General features: G+C 39.2%; 1 protein-coding gene across 14 annotated transcripts in view; it reads left to right on the top strand.

Moving 5' to 3' along the window:
* The window catches only part of KMT2C (lysine methyltransferase 2C), a 259,362-nt gene that overhangs the window by 150,487 nt on the left and 87,599 nt on the right, over positions 1-21,276 (top strand). For all 14 annotated transcript variants that reach the window (XM_079786336.1, XM_079786335.1, XM_079786334.1 and 11 more), the window contains 5 exons: positions 1,173-1,882; positions 12,668-12,787; positions 15,482-15,598; positions 17,821-17,922; positions 18,092-18,196. In XM_079786336.1, the coding sequence (XP_079642462.1) occupies positions 1,173-1,882; positions 12,668-12,787; positions 15,482-15,598; positions 17,821-17,922; positions 18,092-18,196 (1,154 nt within the window). The remainder of the gene's footprint in view (positions 1-1,172; positions 1,883-12,667; positions 12,788-15,481; positions 15,599-17,820; positions 17,923-18,091; positions 18,197-21,276) is intronic.

Here is a 21,276-nt window from a genome sequence, read left to right as displayed (position 1 = left end):
TTCTTCATGTGTGTTTAATTTTGTATTAAGTATTTTAGCATTTTTTTTTGTGTTTTAAAATATTAAGTACAGCCTTGGCTGGTTTTGCTTAGTGGATATAGCGTTGGCCTGCGGACTGAAGGATCCTGGGTTTGATTCTGGTCAAGGGCACATGCCCATGTTGTGGGCTTGATCCACAATGGGGTGCTTGCAGGAGGCAGCCAATCAGTGATTCTCTCTCATTGATGTTTCTGTCCCTCTCTCCCTCTTCCTTCTGCTCTGAAATCAATAAAAATATATTAAAAAATACTTTAAAAAGGTACAGTCAGATTTGTTATTTAATGTTTTTTCTTTATTCTCAACTATAGTCTTCCAATAAAATGGAAATGAGAAGTGAGATTTCATTTTGATATAAGGATGTAGATAAATTTCAGTTACCATGGTAAATCATAAAGGAGGAATTAGTGTCTCTGTTAATGGAACCTAGAAAGTACCATGATGGTATTTGAAAAACTAAGTGCTTTTTATCGTCGGTGGTCTTACTTGATAGGGCACTTAGGGCTCATGTTGATTGGACCACTAAAATTACTGTTAAGTAAGATTAGGTTAATGGTCCAACACTATTCCCCTGATTTAAAATTTACTAGTCAACAACTAGAGATATTTTTGACATCTAATTTTGTTTATTAACACATGCCTTGAGTAGGTTAGCAGGTATAGCTGAGCAAAATCTTTTCTGCCTGTGGTCATTACACATTTGAGTCTACAGAGCTTTGTTTACATCTGGTTGCCTGCTGTTGCAGAATAGCCTTATATTCTAGACCATTCTTCACTTTAACTTGGAGACCTTACATACATCACTGAACTTCATTTCCCAGTTGTTAAATGAGTATAACTTCACCTACGAAGTTTTAAATAGTTTTGTAAGTGCTCAATTTATAAAACACCTATACATGTAATAGAAATTCTACTTTAATATTCTTACCAGAAATACCTTACACCTTGGGGATTTTATTTAATGTAATGTTTTTGTAGGTTTTCTGGTCTGATCTGCGGTTAATTCTGCCCAAGCCTATTCTTTTTAAGCCACAAAGCTACAGACATATAAGACATTCATATCTTATAACTACTCCTAGTTAGAAATTTAAAAATTCATGTGTACATTAACATAACAAATATTTCAACTTTTCTAGAATCATCTCAAGATAAAATGCATCCAGAATTGGAAAATCGGATTTCTCATGCAGTTGATAATGAAAAAGTGGAAATGTCTTCTAAAGTGATGCATACTTGTGATGAAGATCAAAATGAAAACAAAATGGATGTAATGGGAAATGTCGACATCCTTGCACACCCGGCCACTGCACAAGAGGAGCTGAAGTTATTAGAGGAACCTAAAATGGTGGCATCCGCTGAGGAGTCCAGGCCTCCAAATTCAATCCTCGACTCCATCACCGTTCCACCAGAAACCTTGGTGTCCCCCTGTAAGGAAAGTACTGTATGCCCTATGGAACTGTTAGCTGCAGAAAGGGTACAAGAAGAAATGGAAAAGAAAGTTAGTTCTGAATCTTCCACTGCCTTCATGGACTTTGAAACGACTCCTGCAGTTGAGAGTTGTGTGAAGGATGGTTTATGCCAAGACAAATCGATAAAATTACTGTCTGAGACGGAGTTATCGTTTCCATCGGCAGTGGACATAAGCAAGGCCCATGTGTCTTCCTCTCCACCTTGTTCCTCCGACTTGCCTTCCCATGACATGCTGCACAGTTACCCTTCAGCGCTCAGTGCTTCTGTTGGAAATATCCTGCCAACCACTTACTTTTCAGTCACTCCAAAAATTGGCATGGGTAAACCAGCTATTACCAAAAGAAAATTTTCTCCTGGTAGACCTCGTTCTAAACAGGTAGGGTGATTTTAATGATGTTCATAAACCATGTTGGAGCATTTCTATAAAACAAGAAGGTGTATGGGTGGCTATGGAGGACAATATTTTTTGCGTTCAGGTTGAACTTAATGTAGTATTAACAGGTATATTGGCCATTTTTTTTTTAAAAAAAGCTGTTAATGAAGCAGTAAACTTGAAGTGACCTTATTTGGAATTTCAACACATTTGCAATATAGAAATGTAACCTATTTGATTACAGCTTCTAATATAAAACACTTAAGATTTTTTTTAAAGTTCTAGTTTGCAGTTACAATAGAGCCCTTTAAAAGAAACAGTAAAGTTTTGGGTATAGTGCAGCTGACATTTCAACTTAGCACTTATATCAGTGGTTTCATGGAAAAATCTTAGAATTGTATTGTTGATCTTTAGGAAGTGAAGGGAGCTCCTTCTGAAGTTGTTTTAGGTAATGTGGGCTCTACCTCTAGAGCGTAAGTTCCAGTTCTTTTTAAGTGGCACTTAAGCGAAACTACATGCAAAGTGAAGACACCATATCTAAGATTGATTTATTCTACAAAATTCCTACTTTCTTAAGTTTTTATAAAATGGCCAGATATCAAATAGTGCAGAAGTGTTTAGTCAAAATGATAATTTGAATTTTCAAGTCTCATGACTTAAATTGATCAAAATTTTGACTTTTTATAGGAATAGTATCTTGGTCATCTATTTTGGAATTATAAGATCAGTAGCAAAATAAAATTGTATTTTATTTTAATGTGAGAATTAGCCTCCTCTAAATAAAGTCCACATATATATTTTATTCTGTAAATACGGCATGTTGCAGTTATAAACCAAGAGAGATTTCTATTCTCAAATCAGTTTTCCTGCTCCTTAGTCTTCTCTTGTTTTCTTGTCCTTTTTATTTCTTGAATAGTTATATAGTAATTATGTAGTTTTGGCTCTGTAAAGATCTTAGCAATGGAAATTTGATTCTCACATTTAATTTTGATCCAGATAATTTACATTCTTTAAGAATGTAAATTCTTTACATTCTTTATTCATAAATAAATAAATACAGTATTTCTCCTTATTTAGAGACTTCTTTTCCAACTGAGAAACCATTAGGATTATTTTTATGTTGACTTATGTTCTGAAATTGTGTGTGTGTGTGTGTGTGTGTGTTTCTTTTTTTCCAGATTTATCCCATTTTATATGAGCCATGTCCCCACATTTGCTATTGCTTCTCCTGTGTCCTCTTTTTACCCCCTAGTCTGGTAGTGTCTTGCCTCCTATTTATCTCACTACTGCTTCATAATTTGTTGCTAATCTCATGAGTGTTTTGTTGGCCATGTTTTACCTCTCCCTTGTATTGGTTGTGGTTGGGCAGCAAACAGCCTCCATTGCTGAGTTCTAGCTCTGTAGTACACTGCCAAACTTGTGCAGAGATGTCTTGCATAGAACAAGGTAGCACTTTCACTTTTTAAATCATTGCTTAGGTACTGAACATCATATGTACATGAACAGGAATGTGTACAGCCTTATATTGGAAATCCATTATTCTATCACATGAATTTCTTTAATATCAGGCATTCTTGTGTTATGTTTTTAATTTTATTTAGTGCTTATTTTGCATACTCTTGGCAGTGGAGACTGGCTATAAAATGAGATGGATTGTCATAGCAGTTGTTGTGATATAAGCAAGATTCTTTGGCTTCCATATTTTTAAAATTTTATTGTTAATATCAGTGTCATTTCCATATTTTGTTAAATGTAATTAGTTCTGTGGTCTTGACCAGTATAGTGAATGCCATCCTAACAAGAGAATTGTGTTTCACCAATTAAAATTCTGTTTTATAGTGGTCAAATCTTTATTTACCTTAACCATTTCCTAAGAGTACATGAACTTTCCCAAGAATTCACTTAGAAATTAAATGAATTCTTTGATTAGACACCAAGAAAATCTATAAGTTGTAAGTTGATGTGACAGTTATTGATTGGATCCAATGTTTTCTGAAGTTACACTGGAAGGGTAAGCCTGTGCTGTGCAATAGAAATATTCAAGCCTTAGTCTAATTTCAATTTTTTGAGTAGTCCCAATAAAAAGAAGCAGGTGAGGTAAACTTTAATGTTTTATTTAACCCAACATATTTTAGCTTTTAATCTACATAAAAATTATTAATGAGATATTTTCCATTCACTTTTCAGGCTCAGTGTTCTAGCTCTGGTTTTAGACTAACTACATTAGAAGTGCTTCATAGCCTCATGACTAGTGGCTACCTTAATGCACAATGCACAGCAAAGCATTTTGGTAAATGTGAAAATTTCAGTTCCAGAATTACTGATGAAATTAAAAGAAATACTAAATGAATTTAAAATTGATAAACCAAAGATTTTGCTATGCTTTCACTATTAAAAAACAGTGTATATGTATATATATGAAAACACACACACACATATATATATATATATATATATATATATATATATATATATTTATTTATTTATTTATTGATTTCAGAGAGGAAGGGAGAGGGAGAGATAGAAACATCAATGATGAGAATCATCAATTGGCTGCCTCCTGCACGCCCCCTTCTGGGTATACAACCTGGGTATGTGCCCTGACCAGGAATTGAACTGGTGACCTGTTAGTTCATGGGTTGATGCTCAATCACTGAGCCACACCGGATGGGCTGCTCTCACTATTTTTAGGGACTGAAGTAGGAATATTATACTTCCTCCAATTGCTCACGGGACACATTTTAAAACAGATAACAAAACCATTTGTTGTAGCAACAAATCACTGTGTATTTTCAATATAGATTATCCTAATATATAAAAACCCAGGGTCAGTAATGTCCAAAATGATTGAAGGCTCGACCGACCAGAAGTCAGTCTTGCAGTCAGTGCTGGATTGGCGTGGCGACCCAGCACTGTCTGCCGAAGGGGTTGCGGATCAGGCCCAGAGAGAGGCCTGGAGAGAGAAGCAGGGTCTGATCTAATGTAGCCTCCGTGGCAGCTATTGATCAGTCCTTGCCTCTCTCTTTCTCTCCGGGCCTCCACAGGGGCTGCTGATTAGCCTCGCCTCTCTGATCAGGCCCGGAGACGCTGACTGGCATAGAAACCGACCAATAAGGACCAAATCTGGGTGAAGTGTGGGGAGCCAATGGCTGCCTAAGAGGTGGAGCTTTTGACGCTGACTGGCATAGAAATCAACCAATCAGAACCTAATCTGAGAAGGCATAACCTAAGGTGGGGGCTGAGGAGGGGTTTTAAGGGCAACAGCTGTTTTGTATAAGGTGTAAGAAAGCAGTCCAATTTGTTAGTGACCGGTTTGGCAGTATAGTGCATATGGCTGGCTATCAGTCCAGATATAGGGATTATGTATTTTTGTCTGCCAAGAGCATTTCCTCCTGCTGAAAAAGGCTTTTCCCCCCGATTTAAGCAATCCTATCCTATATAATCTATCTATACTAATAAAAGGGTAATATGCTAATTAGACCGGGTTGACCGGCCATCTTTCAGACATCCGACTTCCTTCTGGACAAAGCCATGGTGGTGGAGGCCGAGACAGAGAGGGAAGTTGGGGGCAAGATCAGGCCAGCAGGGGAGGGCAGTTGGGGGTGAGATCAGGCCAGCAGGAGAAGGCAGTTGGGGGTGAGATCAGGTCGGCAGGGGAGGGCAGTTAGGGGCGATCAGGCAGGCAGGCGGAGGCAGTTAGGGGCGATTAGGCAGGCAAGCAGAGAGGTTAGGGGTGATCAGGCAGGCAGGCAGGCAGAGGGGTTAGGGGTGATCAGGCAGGCAGAGGGGTTAGGGATGATCAGGCAGGCAGGCAGAGGGGTTAGGGGCAATCAGGCAGGCAGGCAGAGGCAGTTAGGGGTGAGCAGGCAGGCAGAGGCAGTTAGGGGTGAGCAGGCAGGCAGGCAGGTGAGCGGTTGGGAGCCAGCAATCCCAGATTGCAAGAGGGATGTCTGACTGCTGGTTTAGGCCCAATCCTTGTGGAATCCGGCCTAAACTGGCAGTCAGACATCCCCCAAGGGGTCCCCGATTGGAGAGGATGCAGGCTGGGGTACGGGAACCCCTCCCCGCCCCGTGAACGAATTTTGTGCACCAGGCCACTAGTCAATATATAATTCATATACCTATACACCTCATATTCACATCGATACACACATATATGAGGACATTTATAAATGTGCATATATATAACACACACGAGTATGTGTGTAGTGATATTGGGGTATGGGTATATATGTCACTAATCTTAGTCGGATGTCAGGACACAGGGAATGGAATCGATTTCTCAAATATTGGGAGTCCATTATCAAATGGCATTATTTTCCCTTTGGAAGAGGTTAGTAATTTAACTTTAGTGTTTTATATTGTGACCTTTATGTGGGAGATTTTAGCTGTTATTTAGTGAGCAATATGTTTTCTTCATGAGATGTTTCAAATATACGGCTAATGTATGCTTCCAAATCTTACTAACTCCAGGAGTAGTAACATAAATTTTTTTTGATGGTTGTAGATAGGTAAACATTTTTCGTTGTTGTTTTCTTTCTCATTTCAGACACAGGATTTCACAAAGATGAGAAGGAAAAATTTAGACCTGATAAGGTAGTGGGAGAAGGAAATTATTGGGCACAATGACAGGCAGCAGATTGGACTTGGTTTCATACTGATTGTCCCAATGAACCAGTTGGTTTTTCTGTCATCCTTTATTGAAGTTATACATTCATATATACTTTATTATTCAATTTTTCAATGTTTTTGTAGGTATATCCACATTGGGTTTAGAAAAGTAGTTATTGCCCTTATAGCATATTTTAATCATCTGGGGAGATTTTTAAACATAAAACACAGCCTTTGAGAGTTATTTCACCTTAACCCTGTTAGTGGAATCCTGAATTACAGAACTGTGTCAGTCATTGTTTTTATTATTTTTATGCATTAAACATAATACTACAAGAAATGCTCCTTAATCAGTGGTGGAAAATAAGATGGAAAATTATTTCATTATATCAAATGTGTTTTTCAGTTTCTATTTATTTCTCTTATCCCACAGTTGTACTTAATGCATTCTAATTTGGGAATTCTGAGACACTAGTCACCTTAGCTCATCTGTTATTTACCCTGTTTGTAGCGTCTTATTTTGTAGGGAAATATTTAATGTAATCACACAACTGTGATCTACTTTAGACATTTATCTACTAATTACTTTCATGATAGTATTGAGTTTTTATTTAAGCTATAAAATGTTTTCTTGAAATATTTACTAATATTTAAATTTCGTTTTAAAAACTACTCTTAAATTCTAAGATTTTTTTAGTTTTGATTTTGCCTTTCCACCACTTTTTGTTGCTAACATCATCAATATGGAAAGTTTAGGAATTTCTCTAAGTTCTAAGACTGATATCTGTTGAGAGTTTCTTATAGAGAAGGTGAAATTCCTTCAGTGTAGTAGGGTTCCAAAAAGAGTTCTTTATTAGATCAAAACTGTGTTCCTATTACATTGTGAACTGGATTTCTTATTTTTCATTACATTAAGTAATTTTATTGTGAACCATGAAATTTTATAACATACTTGTATACTGCGATAACATTTTTAAATAAGTGTTTCAAGTGACAACTCAGTTTCATGTTCTATTCCTGTGAGAGTGAAAATGGTGGAAGCGGCTCATGTGGCGTAGGAAGCTTCATGGTTAAGATGGCAAGTGCTTGAACTTGCCTGGCAGGACTTAGAAACAAAGAATTTCTTCCCAGGGCTCCTGATGGAAGGTGGAGACTAAACCAGTTTTTAAGCCGGATTGCCTAAATCCTGGTTTCTCTCTGGGCTTATAATTTGCTAGTTGCTATCTGTTACCAAAGTCTGCCTAGCCTTCTCCCCTCCCCCTTTACTTTTCCTTCACTATTCCAGTTTGGTCTCATCTGTGGTAGTTCAAAGGAAGAGGAGATCATCCTATCTAAGAAAATAATAATATGCAAATTGACCATCACTCCAACACACAAGATGGCTGCCCCAGTGTGGACACAAGATGGCTACCACAAGATGGCCAGCAGGGGAGGGCAGTTGGGAGGGACCAGGCCTGCAAGGGAGGGCAGTTGGGGGCGATCAAGCCTGCAGTGGAGGGCAGTCGGGGGAGCCAGGCCTGCAGGGGAGGGCAGTTGGGGGGGAACAGGCCTGCAGGGGAGGGCAGTTAGGGGTGACCAGGCTGGCAGGGGAGCAGTTAGGCATTAATCAGGCTGGCAGGGGAGTGGTTAGGGCGTGATCAGGCTGGCAGGCAAAAGTGGTTAGAGCAGTGATGGGCAACCTTTTGAGCTTGGTGTGACAAACTTCGCCAAAAAACTGAGCATAACTCGGGTAGTGTGTCACTTTGAGGAAAAAAACATTATTTCACAAATGTTTCATCCTCAGGAGCAGCAAATGTTTCATCCTCGGCATGCGGCCGCCTCAGCAGCCGCGTGTCATCAGAAATTGCTACGTGTGTCAGTGTTGACACGCGTGTTATAGGTTCGCCATCACTGGGTTAGAGGCAATCAGGAAGGCTGGCAGGTGAGCAGTTGGGAACCAGCAGTCCTGGATTGTGAGAGGGATGTTCGACTGCCCGTTAGGCGCGATCTTACTGGGATCAGGCCTAAACGGGCAGTCGGACATCCCTCGAGGGGTCCCAGATTGGAGAGGGTGCAGGCTGGGCTGAGGGACACACCGCCGTGCACGAATTTCGTGCACCGGGCCTCTAGTCTATAATAATAAAAGTGTAATATGCTAATTAGACCGGACAGCTGAACGATCTTCGGGATGTCATTTTGGACATCCTTCCGGACAAAGCCGTGGTGGCGGGGGCCGAGGCAGAGGCAGTTAGGGGTGATCAGGCAGGTAGGTGATCAGTTAGGGGTGATAAGGCAGGTAGGCGAGTCGTTAGGGGCGATCAGGCAGGCAGAGTGGTTAGGGGCAATCAGGCAGGCAGGCGAGTAGTTAGGGGCAATTAGGTAGGGAGGCGAGCAGTTAGGAGCGATCAGGCATGCAGGCGAGTGGTTAGGGGTGATCAGGCAGGCAGGCGAGTGGTTAGGGACGATCAGGCAGGCAGGCGAGTGGTTAGGGGCAATTAGGTAGGGAGGTGAGCAGTTAGGAGCGATCAGGCATGCAAGCGAGTGGTTAGGGGTGATCAGGCAGGCAGGCGAGTGGTTAGGGGCGATCAGGCAGGCAGGCGAGTGGTTAGGGGCTATCAGGCAGGCAGGCGAGTGGTTAGGGGCAATTAGGTAGGGAGGCGAGTGGTTAGGGGCAATTAGGTAGGGAGGCGAGCAGTTAGGAGCGATCAGACATGCAGGCAAGTGGTTAGGGGTGATCAGGCAGGCAGGCGAGTGGTTAGGGGCGGATTCAGTAATTATTGTTGGAATCAATTCAATCTCTGCCAAGTAGTATTTTTTAGGAGTTTCTATATGATTTAATAGCAAGTTGGTTCTATTTTGCTTTCTTTACAGCTGAAAGCCTCCTGCTGTCTGCATTTTGAACCTTTTTTATTTTAATTCATTTTGTAGATATGTTGTAAAGAGTAACAGAGCATTGGATAGATTAATTTTTTTTATAGATGAGGAAATTCAAGATCCTAGGCTATAACTGGTGGGTGAATTAGTGTGGTTCATATCATACTACAGTGTTTATTGGTGCATTTATGCATGCAAAAAAAGGCAATAAGTAGGAGAAAAAAGTAGATGTTCAATAAATGCTAAACAACGTTTAACATATCAGTGAACGGAAAGAGCATGGTCTCTTCTCATCAAGCTTTATACACCAATGGCAACAAATAAATGCAAGTGTAGTTAGTGTAAATGCAAGTGCAATGGCAGTGCAGTCTATGTTGCAGTTGACAGGGAGCACTAACTTCCTCTGGTCTGTTCTTTTTGATCAAAGCTGAGATCTGAAGGATAATTTATAACTAAAGTTAATAATTACAGCTAAATTTCAGTTTTAAGGTCTAAGGAATATATTAGATAATTTCTCCTTTGTCAAAATATCGAAGTATATCATAATTTTTCTTCTGTTCCTATAAAATTGCACACCATTTGTCTTCCAATGTCTTATAACATACTTATTAAAATTCATAATGTAATTACCCAAGCTTTTATTATATAAGTTCTTCATAGCAGTTGGGTGGTTTTCCAATCATCCCTAAAATGACATCCAAACATTCTTGATCTATAGAACCCTTCATTTTGTTCATATTTTATGAAACATGAATGCTTTTTAGAATGATACATAGTTTTGGCATCAAAGGCAACTTTTAAATTATGATGGATAATATAACATTATCGAGTAAGACTTTTTATGATATGTTTTAAGAGCTGCCTATTGACATAACCTTAAACAATCTACCAAAAGGAATTTACGATGTACATTAGCCAGATATCCTCAGAGAAAAACCAGTGGAAATATTGAGAACTAATTCACACATCTCTGGCCTCTACTCTACCACTAAATAATTATAAGCAATACAATATATGAGCCCAAATTGTGACCAATGAGAAGATACAAAGGTGTGATAAGGAAAATGATGGTTCAATTGAGTGCTGAGGAAGGGCCTTGCTAATGAGCAAAATTAAGGCCATACCTGAGGAGTCGGAAGAAGCAGCCATCAAAGTTGGAGTTGCTCTGAGTTAGCAGGGCTCTGTGGGATGCAGAGTGAGTCATGTTTGAAGGACAGCGGGGAGCCTGGGTAGCCAAGATGGGTGGGCAGCAGGACTGTGCTACAAGCCGAGGTCGGAGAGGCAGTGGGCAAGGTTGGATTTGAGGTGCACTGAGAACTGTTGAAGGGTTTACAACAGTAGTGACTTGCTTGGTCAGATTTGAATTTTTGAAAAGTCTTCCTGGCTGCTGCATGGATAAAGGCTTGAGGAGATGCAGGCAAAGAAGAGGCTAAAAAAGTTGAGGCCTTTTGGAGTGGGATTGAGCCAGGCAGTGGGGGACGGAGAAGCAGAATGATCAGAGAGACTGGAGGATAAAAGGAACCGGATTTACCAGTGGTTTGGACTGAAGGAGTGGTGGGGGAAAGGATTGAGGAGGCAGCGGGGAGAGTGAGGAGGGAAAATAATGTTATTTCGTGACTCCCAAGCCATTTCTAAAGGGTTGGTTAGAGTCTGAGAGGGGACTGGTGAAGGGAGAGAGTTTAGACATGGTAAACTTAAGACATTTTGTGAGAAAATGGAAATGCTAAGAGGGCAGTTGGAAATCATACCAACTTGGTGCTCTCAGAACATGTGAACTTGGGAGACAACAAATCCAACAGGGGGTTTCCAGCCCTCATTGCCAACCAGACCATTCAGGTTGACTGCGTAGGGAGGAAGGTTGTCCAGCTCCAGCCTTGGGAAAGGCAGGGCTTTGGAGGGCAGGTGGAGGAAGAACTTGGTGGAGACTGAGGAAGGTCGAAGTGTGGCATCGACGGCAGGGAACCATTCACAGGGGGCTGCTCCGAACCCAGCAGAGCTCTGTGGATGTTGGGTTTGAGTAAAAGAAGCATAGAGAACGGGCTTTCAGCGACCGCAGGTTACCAAAGCCTGGGCCCAGTAGGAAAGAAGACAGGTCTGCATGAAGTTGATCTGATAGTGGGAAAGTGTAGCGGTTAGCTGAGCTTGAGGGGAGGTAGGTAGATTGATTAAAAGTGCAAACAGTCTCCCTCTGTGGTTTTTCCTTAAATACTGTTTTCCCATTAACTATCTGCTCCACAGAGGATAGTCAAGCTCTTCTTTTTGGTTGATTATTTAAATTCCCAATGGTATTTTTATGTGATTAATAGGCTACTATGTGTTAGTTTGATAATATTCTAGAAACCTGGTAAGTACTGTGTTGTCTTAAGTTTAAGCATTGTTGAATTACCTAATTCAAAATAGGTTCTTTATTGTTTGACATTTATTTTGTGTTTTCCTTTAAAATGTTATCTTTGTGGAGTAAACATTTTTCTTCATGCTGCTTAGCATTTTCATCAGATTAGTTCAGATTATTGCTGAATGTAGTTATTTGGTAGTAAAATGTCTTAGTTTTATTGTAACTATTCTAATAAGTTACTATTTCTCGTATAAATAATCAGATACTTTAGGCATTTTAATTTGCAAATTTAGGACAATTGCTTTAACATTTTCAGTTTTCAACTTAATCCCTAGGATGTAATCAAAGTATAATAGTACCTTAACTAAAAACCAAAACTCACAATGAATGGTCATTGAAGGAAGAGTAATTAGATGCTAGGATTATAATGGTATTTGCATCTGAAGGTTACAAACTAACTTTCCACAATTTAAAGTGAATGTGTCTATTGATTGTTCATTTTTTTTATTGCATTTTCTGATTGCATTTTTTGCCTACTGGTTGGGTGGTTATAGCAATGGGTTACATGACATTCTTTAAGGTTATCTATTTCCCTTCCTTTCCAGTGGAGTAATTGATTGTTGTTAGAAGAAAGTAATCCCCAAATAGTTTCTTATAGTGCTAATTTTAGAGTTTGCCTTTTATTTATAGTTGGTGTTATAATTGCAATGCATAAGTCAGTGTTGATTTCATATAAGCCTTAATTTTTAATGTTTCATTGTGCTGATGTTTCAACCAGAATAAAATATTTAATGTAATTTGTAGCTGCAAACATTTAAGTATAAAGTCACTGTAAGTGATAAGCTTATTTGCCCTAACTTGAAGCAATTTGTCCTAAATTTCCACACGTCTGCATTTGTTTTTGCTGTTCTAAAATTCCTTAGTTGCTGGCTTTGACCTTTTATGTTGCTGAGTTTTACACATCTATTTTCTCACCTGCCATATCCTAGGGGGCTTGGAGTACCCATAATACAGTGAGCCCACCTTCCTGGTCCCCAGACATTTCAGAAGGTCGGGAAATTTTTAAACCCAGGCAGCTTCCTGGCAGTGCCATTTGGAGCATCAAAGTGGTAAATAAAATTGCATTTACATTCATGTATCATTTCTTCCTGGTTTTATCCGAGTAGAAGTTCAGAATCGAGCCTTTCTTTTCTAACTGGTTCAGCTTTCAGAGCCACGTCTTTAACCTAAACATTTTAATAATGAAGAGACAACCTGCTTGCACTTAAAAATATGAATTAGGAGGAAATTAAATTGTAATTTTGCATCTGTCATTTTAAGTGTAAATTTTTAATACCCTTTTCCATGGTTTCTTCCTTTTATGTTGTAATTAGCAGGATGGGTGAAATCCTTGTCACAGAGGCTATGAAGTAATTAGTTATTGGTCATTTTTTCGTGATATCATAAAATTTTGTTGCTTACAAAAGAAAAACTACACTAAGCTGTTAATGTAATAGTGGAGAAGAAATACCAGAGTCGCTGCAGATTTCATTGGCTGTGTTAACCTCAAAATTATAGGGCCTTTTCCATGTCATTGGGTGACTCCCTAGTTCTTGAAGTAAGTTTAGTCTGATGCATTTTGAAGGGTAAAAAATTAACTTGAAAATTGTTAATCATCTGTTTATTTTACTGACTAGAGAACACAGTTTTCCTTTCTCTTTTATATTTGATGTAATTATGGAATAAGGGTGTTTAATTTAGATGAATCAAGGATTTCAAAGGAGTTATAGATTCCACTTTGTAATTTTCTATCAGCATTGGAAGAATTATTTTTTTAACTCATTCTGATATCATGCAAGGTGTTTAAAGTATAAGTATTTGTTTTAAAAGTATAAAAGATGACTTGTTTGACAATTTTGAAGCAAATACCACCAATTTTCACCTGTGTCATTGGATGTTGGGAAAAAATAAATTGTGAGATTATTATAGTCTTCATTTAATCTTTGACTTAAGTTTTAAAAATTGTTTCATACCTATTGACAAGAGATCAAGAAGAAACTATCCAAGTCAGCCCTACTACCCCTTGTTCAAAGAAGCTCAGAGATCTAGAGGACAGGGACAAGGAGGGGCAGTTTGAAAATTGGAAGGATTTATTAAAACTGAAGGAAGAAAGATTCTTCCTCCCCTTTTGTTCATATGTATGTGTCTTATGCTCACAATATAATCATTAATTATTGACTTGGAAACTGTTCTGCTAAATTGGTAATGAGTGCAGCATTTCAAACTGTGATTAGTGAGAGATCAGTTGAACATAAATACTGTTTAACTTGTTAGGGAAAAAATAGCAAAGGATTTTCCTGAGTATTTTAATATTTTTAAAAATATATTTTTATTGATTTCAGAGAGAGAGAGAAAAAGAGAGAGATAGAAACATCAATGATGAGAGAGAATCATTGATTGGCTGCCTCCTGTACGCCTCCTACTGGGGATTGAGCCTACAAACCAGGCATGTGCCCTGATAGGGAATTAAACCGTGATCTCCTGGTTCATAGGTTGATGCTCAACCACTGAGCCACACCAGCCAGGCATAATTTTAAATATATACAAGGATATGTAAATTTCAGGTTTTTGAGGTAGTAAGAGATAAGTCTGAGTATAAACAAGAAAAAGAAAACCACAACAAATAATCCTAGTATTTATTTGTTAAAATATCTGGGAATTTAACGTGTTTTCCCATAGAATTTTTTCTTGGGTTGGGTAAAAATTCAGATAAATTTTTTCCGTTTTAAGTAATTATTATCCATATGATTCAAAGCAAGCCTTTTATACTTCCACCATTTTCCTATCTATAACTAAACTGCACTCTAAACACTATAGTACCATGGTCGGCAAACTGCGGCTCACGAGCCACATGCGGCTCTTTGGCCCCTTGAGTGTGGCTCTTCCACAAACTACCACTGCCTGGGCAAGTCTATTTTGAAGAAGTGGCGTTAGAAGAAGTTTAAGTTTAAAAAATTTGGCTCTCAAAAGAAATTTCAATCGTTGTACTGTTGATATTTGGCTCTGTTGACTAATGAGTTTGCCGACCACTGCTATAGTAGAATGAGGCACTCATGTTCAGTCCATACAGACAACTATTGAATAATAAGGGAAGTTGACGATTTTAATGGCTAGAAGAAATATTATTGTGTACTAGCAAGAATTAGCTTTCATGCAGTGTGGCAGTTCAGAATAGTGGTTAAGAACCAGACTTGCTAGGTCTGTGGCTTTTGATAAGTTACTTCACCTTTCATTCCTCAGTACACTGTATCTCTTAAATGGGGATAATAAAATAGGACTGACCTTATAAGATTGTTGAGAGTAAAACATGCTAAGATAGTCCTAGTAAGTCTTGCAAACAGGTTAGCTCTTACTATGTTTACTGAGAGACCAGGTAGCCAGAGTCGCTCCTTATACTTCCTGTATATTGATTACAAGTGTTGCACATGGAGATACTTGGGTGGGCTGTGGATGTTCTAGCCATCTGGAATGCAGGGTTAGGCAATGGAAAAATAAGGCCAGGGTTTGGGGATGTAGGGCATTTGTAACCGACAGACCTGAAGTTTGACTCTGAGGTTGTAGGCGCTTTATGTTTTTAAGTTGCAGAATACATATTAAAAGATAGAAATAATAACCCTGATATCTCAATATTTATCTGATCAAAATAAAAGAAAGAAGCAACTATATGTGTAACTAACATTTACTAAGATGTTTTGCCTCCCACTTAGTTTTTTAATTCTTTGGGGCTTGAGCAGAATGCTGACCTTTCCTTATCTGTTGTGTAGGGCCGTGGGTCGGGGTTCCCAGGAAAGCGGAGACCTCGAGGTGCAGGCCTGTCGGGCCGTGGCGGCAGAGGCAGGTCCAAATTGAAAAGTGGAATGGGGACAGTTGTGCTACCTGGGGTAAGGCTCTCCTCCTTTCCGTTAGCTGTAATCCTTAACACATCGACTGGTGATGGTAATCTCCTGGATAGCAATTATGTAGATGTTAAGAGTCACATAAATGGGCTAAAATTGTTATTTTACTGTGTTTTTACTTAAACACTTCTGGTCAGGCTTTCTACTTTCTAATCCTTTTTCTTTTTTCTTGCCTTCTTTTTTGACACTGTTCTTTCTATGCTAATCCTCCTCCCAAATCCAAATGGATAATTTCTTTATTATTTAAAAAAGGGCAAACTCCTGTCATATTCTTGTTTACTTGAAAAAATTCTGTTGGCATTTTAAGTTTTGGTTGTAGCTGTTCTCATCAGTGTTTTATAAAAAGGTTTACAGAAGAAATGAGAGATATTGCAGGTTAGTACAGACTCTAAAATGTGGAGGATTTTATGACTACTTTGACATTTTAAGATTGATAAATATTTGTTGACACTTGATGAGGCTTTAGTTAAATGTATATTGAAAAAAACAACAACAACTATTTGGTAATATTTCCTGCAGTAACTATTCCCTAAAATCCTGTTTTTCAAATTCTAATTGTCATTTTAAGTTCAGGAGTCAGGTGGGATTGTTTAATTTTACTACTAAAGGAGTAAAGAAACATGGGTTCTGGTCCTGTTTTAACAAAGCAAATTCATTTCTTTTCATAACTATGTCTAGTAAAGACGAGATGCTTTAATTTTGACGAAGTCCAATATATTTTCTTCTGTGGATTGTGCTTTTGGTGTCTGAGAAATATTAGTATGACCCAAATTAGAAATCTATTCAGTGTTTTCTTATAACAGTTTTAAAAAATATATATATTCTATTGATTTTTTACATAGAGAAAGGGAGAGGGATAGAGAGTTAGAAACATCTATGAGAGAGAAACATCGATCAGCTGCCTTCTGCACACCCCATACTGGGGATATGCCCGCAACCAAGGTACATGCCCTTGACCGGAATCGAACCTGGGAACCTTCAGTCCGCAGGCCGACGCTCTGTCCACTGAGCCAAACTGGTTAGGGCTCTTACAGCAGTTTTGTGATATTAGATTTTGCATTTAGTTCTGTGATCCAATTTGAGTTAATTTTTATGGCTCGTATGAGTATGGATCAAAGTTTACTTTTTGGCATACTGACTGTCCAGTTGTTTTAGTACCATTTTTTGAATTGCCTTTGTATCATTCTTGAAAATTAGTTATCTGTATATTTGTGGATCTAATTTTGGAATCTCTAAATTTTCTCTATCTTTAGGCAATCCAATACTGGGCTGTTTTGATTACTTCTACTTTATAACTAGACACCATTAGTCTTCTAATATTCTACTTTTTCAAAGTTGTTTTGACTATTCTAAATCCTTCATATTTTTGTATGAATTATAGAATTAGCTTGTCAATTTCTACAAATAAGTCTTGTGGGATCTTGGTTGGTTTTGCATTCAAAGGACAGATCAGTGTAGGGGAAATTGTATAACCATATTGAGCCTTTTAACCCATGTACTTTGTGTATCTCTCCGGTTTTTAGGTCTTGAATTTCTCTTCAGTGCTATTATTTAGTTTTTAACATACACGTTTCTCACACCATTTCTCAGATTCATGTGAAGTCTTCCATATTTTTTATGCTAATGTAAATGGTAGTGTTGTCTCAATTTCATATTGTGGTTGTTACTATCTGGAGACAATATTTATTTTTGCATATTGATTTTGTATCCTACAACCTTAACTAAAACTCCCTTATTGCTTCTAGTTGCATATTTGTAGAATTCATTTGTAGATTTCGTGCATACACAATTATGTCTGCAAATAAAGTTTTATGTCATTTCATTTTTATTCTTTATTACATTTGCTGTTACCTTTAGTATAGTGTTGGGTAGATGGGATGAAATCAGGTAATCTTTTTTTTTTTTTTGGGGGGAGTTAGCATTTAATCTTTCATCATAACATATGGTGTTAGCTCTAGTTTTCTTAATAGACATCCTAAATCAGTTTGAGGAAGCTACTATCTATTCATAATTTGTTGAGTTTTTTTTAAATTGGAAGTGGATGTTGGATTCTTCAAATGCCTTTTCTGAATTTTACAAATAATCCTGTGGCTTATTTGCTAATATGCTGAATTACATCAATTGGATTTTTGTGTGCTAAAGCTATCTTGTGTTCCTGGGATTAACACTACTTGGTCATGATATTTTATCTTTCTTGCTTTTTCTAGGTGTCTGCTGCTGATATTTCATCAAATAAGGATGAAGAAGAAAACTCCATGCACAATACAGTTGTGCTATTTTCTAGTAGTGACAAGTTCACTTTGCATCAGGTTTGAACTTAGCTATTTCCAGTTTTCCACTTCGGAATCCTCCTTGCCCACTTCTGTTTTATCTTAATGTGCATCTGATATCTAGCTCTAGAGCTGTGCTAGCTAAGAATTATACTATAAAATTATAAAATTTTAGTACATTCTTATGTTCACGTGTACTTAATTTCAGGATATGTGCGTAGTTTGTGGCAGTTTTGGCCAAGGAGCAGAGGGAAGATTACTGGCCTGTTCTCAGTGTGGGCAGTGTTACCATCCATACTGTGTCAGTATTAAGGTAAATATGCTTACATTTAAATGATGTAACAAAAAGTGCAGTTACATTTTATTTGATTTGGATAGTATACTGCTTCCAATTCTTATAATTAATCAAATATTGTCAGGATAATTGTACATATGGACCAATACTTAAATACTTTCAGTATTGCCTTTCAAGTGTTAACCTGAAGAAATTGACTCTATAAATCTATTGTCTTTGAATTGTAGTGATTATCCTGCTATTGTCTTGAAAAAGTGATTTTTATTTTAAAATGTGCTTTATACTATTATTTCTAAGGCATGAGGTTTAGTTGATGCATTCTGTTTATTAATTATAAAAGTTGAAAGCATCTAGAATAGTTAGTGAAGTATTAGTCCCCCTGCGTCTCACCCCATTCTCTCTTCTCAACCCTGACCATATACAGCGTGTGTCTGTTAGGCTTCTTGGATCAGTAGGTTGATATTTTTAATCAGTTTGGGTCCATCTTAGCCATTTTTCTTCAAAAATTTTTTATGTTTCCTTCCCCTGTTTCTAGAATTTCAGGTGTGTGTGAAATTGCATAACATTTCCCCCAGATTACTGACACTGTCGGTTTTCCCCCCCAGTTTTTCTCTGTGCTTTAGTTTGTATAATTTCTATTACATTTCCCAAAACTCAGCGTTGTTAGAAGTGTGTAATCTATTTAAAGCCCATCCAGTGGATTTTTCAGAGAATTGTATTCTTTAATCTCAGCTCCATTTTATAGTTTATTATTTTGTAGTTCAAATTTTTTTCTTCAAGTCTTTGTATATATTTACCTGGCATTTCTCACTGTATTAACTAATTGTTCTGCTCATTGGTAGATGTTCTCCTGCTTTGATAGCATGTAGTAATTTTTGATTGAATGTGGACATTGTGAATTAAAATAGTATATTGTAGGGAGTCTGGATTTTGTTTCTTTAAATTGTATTTAGTTTTTCTTGTGGCAGTTATTTGTGGATAAATTTAAAACTTTTGAAGCTTTTTAAGCTTTCTGGTGTCATTCTAGAGAACCTTCATAATGAAGTGTGCATTCTTAAACGTTTTGGTTTTAGAACCATTAACACTCTTAAAAATTACCATAGAGTTTTTGTTTATGAGGACAATAACTTGAATATTTTATTTTAGAAATTAACTGGGAATTTTTTAAAACATAAAATTATGCAGGCACAGCTTGGATGGTGTTATTGTAATGCTGTTGTGTACATCATGCAGCCTCTATAAAGCATCACTGAGTGGATTAACATGGAAGAGACAAAGCCTTAGTATAATTATTAAAATAGTTCTGACTCCCAGACCCACTGGGGTTCCCCAAATGACACTTTTGCGATGGCCGTGGTAGTGCTAGTTTATTCTTCCTTGCCACTTGGTCATACCCTTCCTTCCCCTCCCCCCCATTCACCACTCTGACTAGTTAAGTTCCACATGTTTTCCAACATTGTGTGGGCTCTGATAATGTTCAACTTACACATTCCCAGGAGCTGTTGCCCTGGTCGTGGGGCTCTGTTTGGCTTCATAGATGTCTACAGCGAAAGGCCTCAGGGAAATGCTGTGTAGACTGCTCCTTCCTGTCCAGTCCTCTGTCCCGCAGTTGCCTCAGCCTCCCTGAGCTCCATCATGTGTGCTAAGCTTGGTGAGACCATCATACTCTGCTGGGTTTCTCCCTCCCTTGGCAGCACCCTGGAAAATGTCTACAGGCAGAATATCATAGGTCTCACCTCACTTGTCCCACACCCCTCAGAAACCACAGTCCTGGACTGCATTTTGTCCAGTGTCTGAAAATGAGTGCTTCATACATTTGTCCAGTTATCTAGTATTTTATGATGGGAGCAAGGTCTCCTCCCAGTTACCTTACTGTAGTTGAAGCAGATATGCATTATCCTCTCTAATAAAATGGTAATATGCAAATTAACCATCACTCTGCTACATAAGCCACGCCCACCAGCCAATCAGGGTGAGTGTGCAAATTAACCCCAATCCAAGATGGCTACAGCCACAGTGAGCAAGGTTTCCCAGGTAACAGAGCAAGCCAAGCTTTCCATAGCCGTTGCAGGCCTAAGCCTACACTCAAGCTACAAAGTTTCACTTATAGAAGGTAAACAAATTCAAACAAATGGCGGCAGAATGGAGCTTGAGAGAGTAGGCCAGGGTTGCCGGCGGCAACAGGGGAAGCAAAGCTTTCCGCACACCCTGGCCAGGCTCACCCGCTTAAGGCTACAAAGTTTCAATTGTAGAAGGTGAATTAACTGCCACAGAGATGGCTGCCGCCCCAGAGGGAGCAACAGGCTTGGCTCCGCTCCAGGCTACAAAGTTTCAATTATAGAAGGAAAATAAATTCCAGATACCAGGGCCTCCCCTTGGGTTGCCAGGGGGCGTGGCCAGCCTGCAAACCACCACAGGCCCCTCGCTCAGGCCGCCCCACGCCCCAAGGGAACCCCACCCTGATCCGGGACACCCTTCAGGGCAAACCAGCTGGCCCCCACCTGTACACCAGGCCTCTATCCTATCTAATAAAAGAGTAATATACAGATTGGTCATCACTGCAACACACAATATAGCTGCCCCCATGTGGTCAAAGATCCTGCCCCCGTGTGGACACAAGATGGCCACCACAAGATGGCCAGCAGGAGAGTGCAGTTGGGAGGCACCCGGCCTGCAAGGGAGGGCAGTTGAGAGGGACCAGGCTTGCAAGGGAGGGCAGTTGGAGGTGATCAACCCTGCAGGAGAGGGCAGTTAGGGGTGACCAGGCCGGCAGAGGAGGGAAGTTGGGGGCAAACAGGCTGGCAGGGGAGCAGTTAAGCATCAACCAGGCTGGCAGCGGAGTGGTTAGGGGGTGATCAGGCTGGCAGGCAGAAGCGGTTAGGGGCAATCAGGAAGGCAGGCAGGCAGGCAAGCAGTTGGGAGCCAGCAGTCCTGGATTGTGAGAGGGATGTCCGACTGCCCGTTTAGGCCCGATCCCGGTGGGCCTAAACGGGCAGTCGGACATCCCTCCAGGAGTCCCAGATTGGAGAGGGTACAGGCTGGGCTGAGGGACAACCCCCCGCTGTGCACGAATTTCGTGCACCGGGCTTCTAGTAGAC

This window comes from Cnephaeus nilssonii (assembly GCF_951640355.1).
Source record: "Cnephaeus nilssonii genome assembly, chromosome: 12".
NCBI lineage: Eukaryota > Metazoa > Chordata > Mammalia > Chiroptera > Vespertilionidae > Cnephaeus > Cnephaeus nilssonii.
Note: the sequence above shows the minus strand (reverse complement) of the source record. Positions and strands in the feature narration are given on the sequence as shown.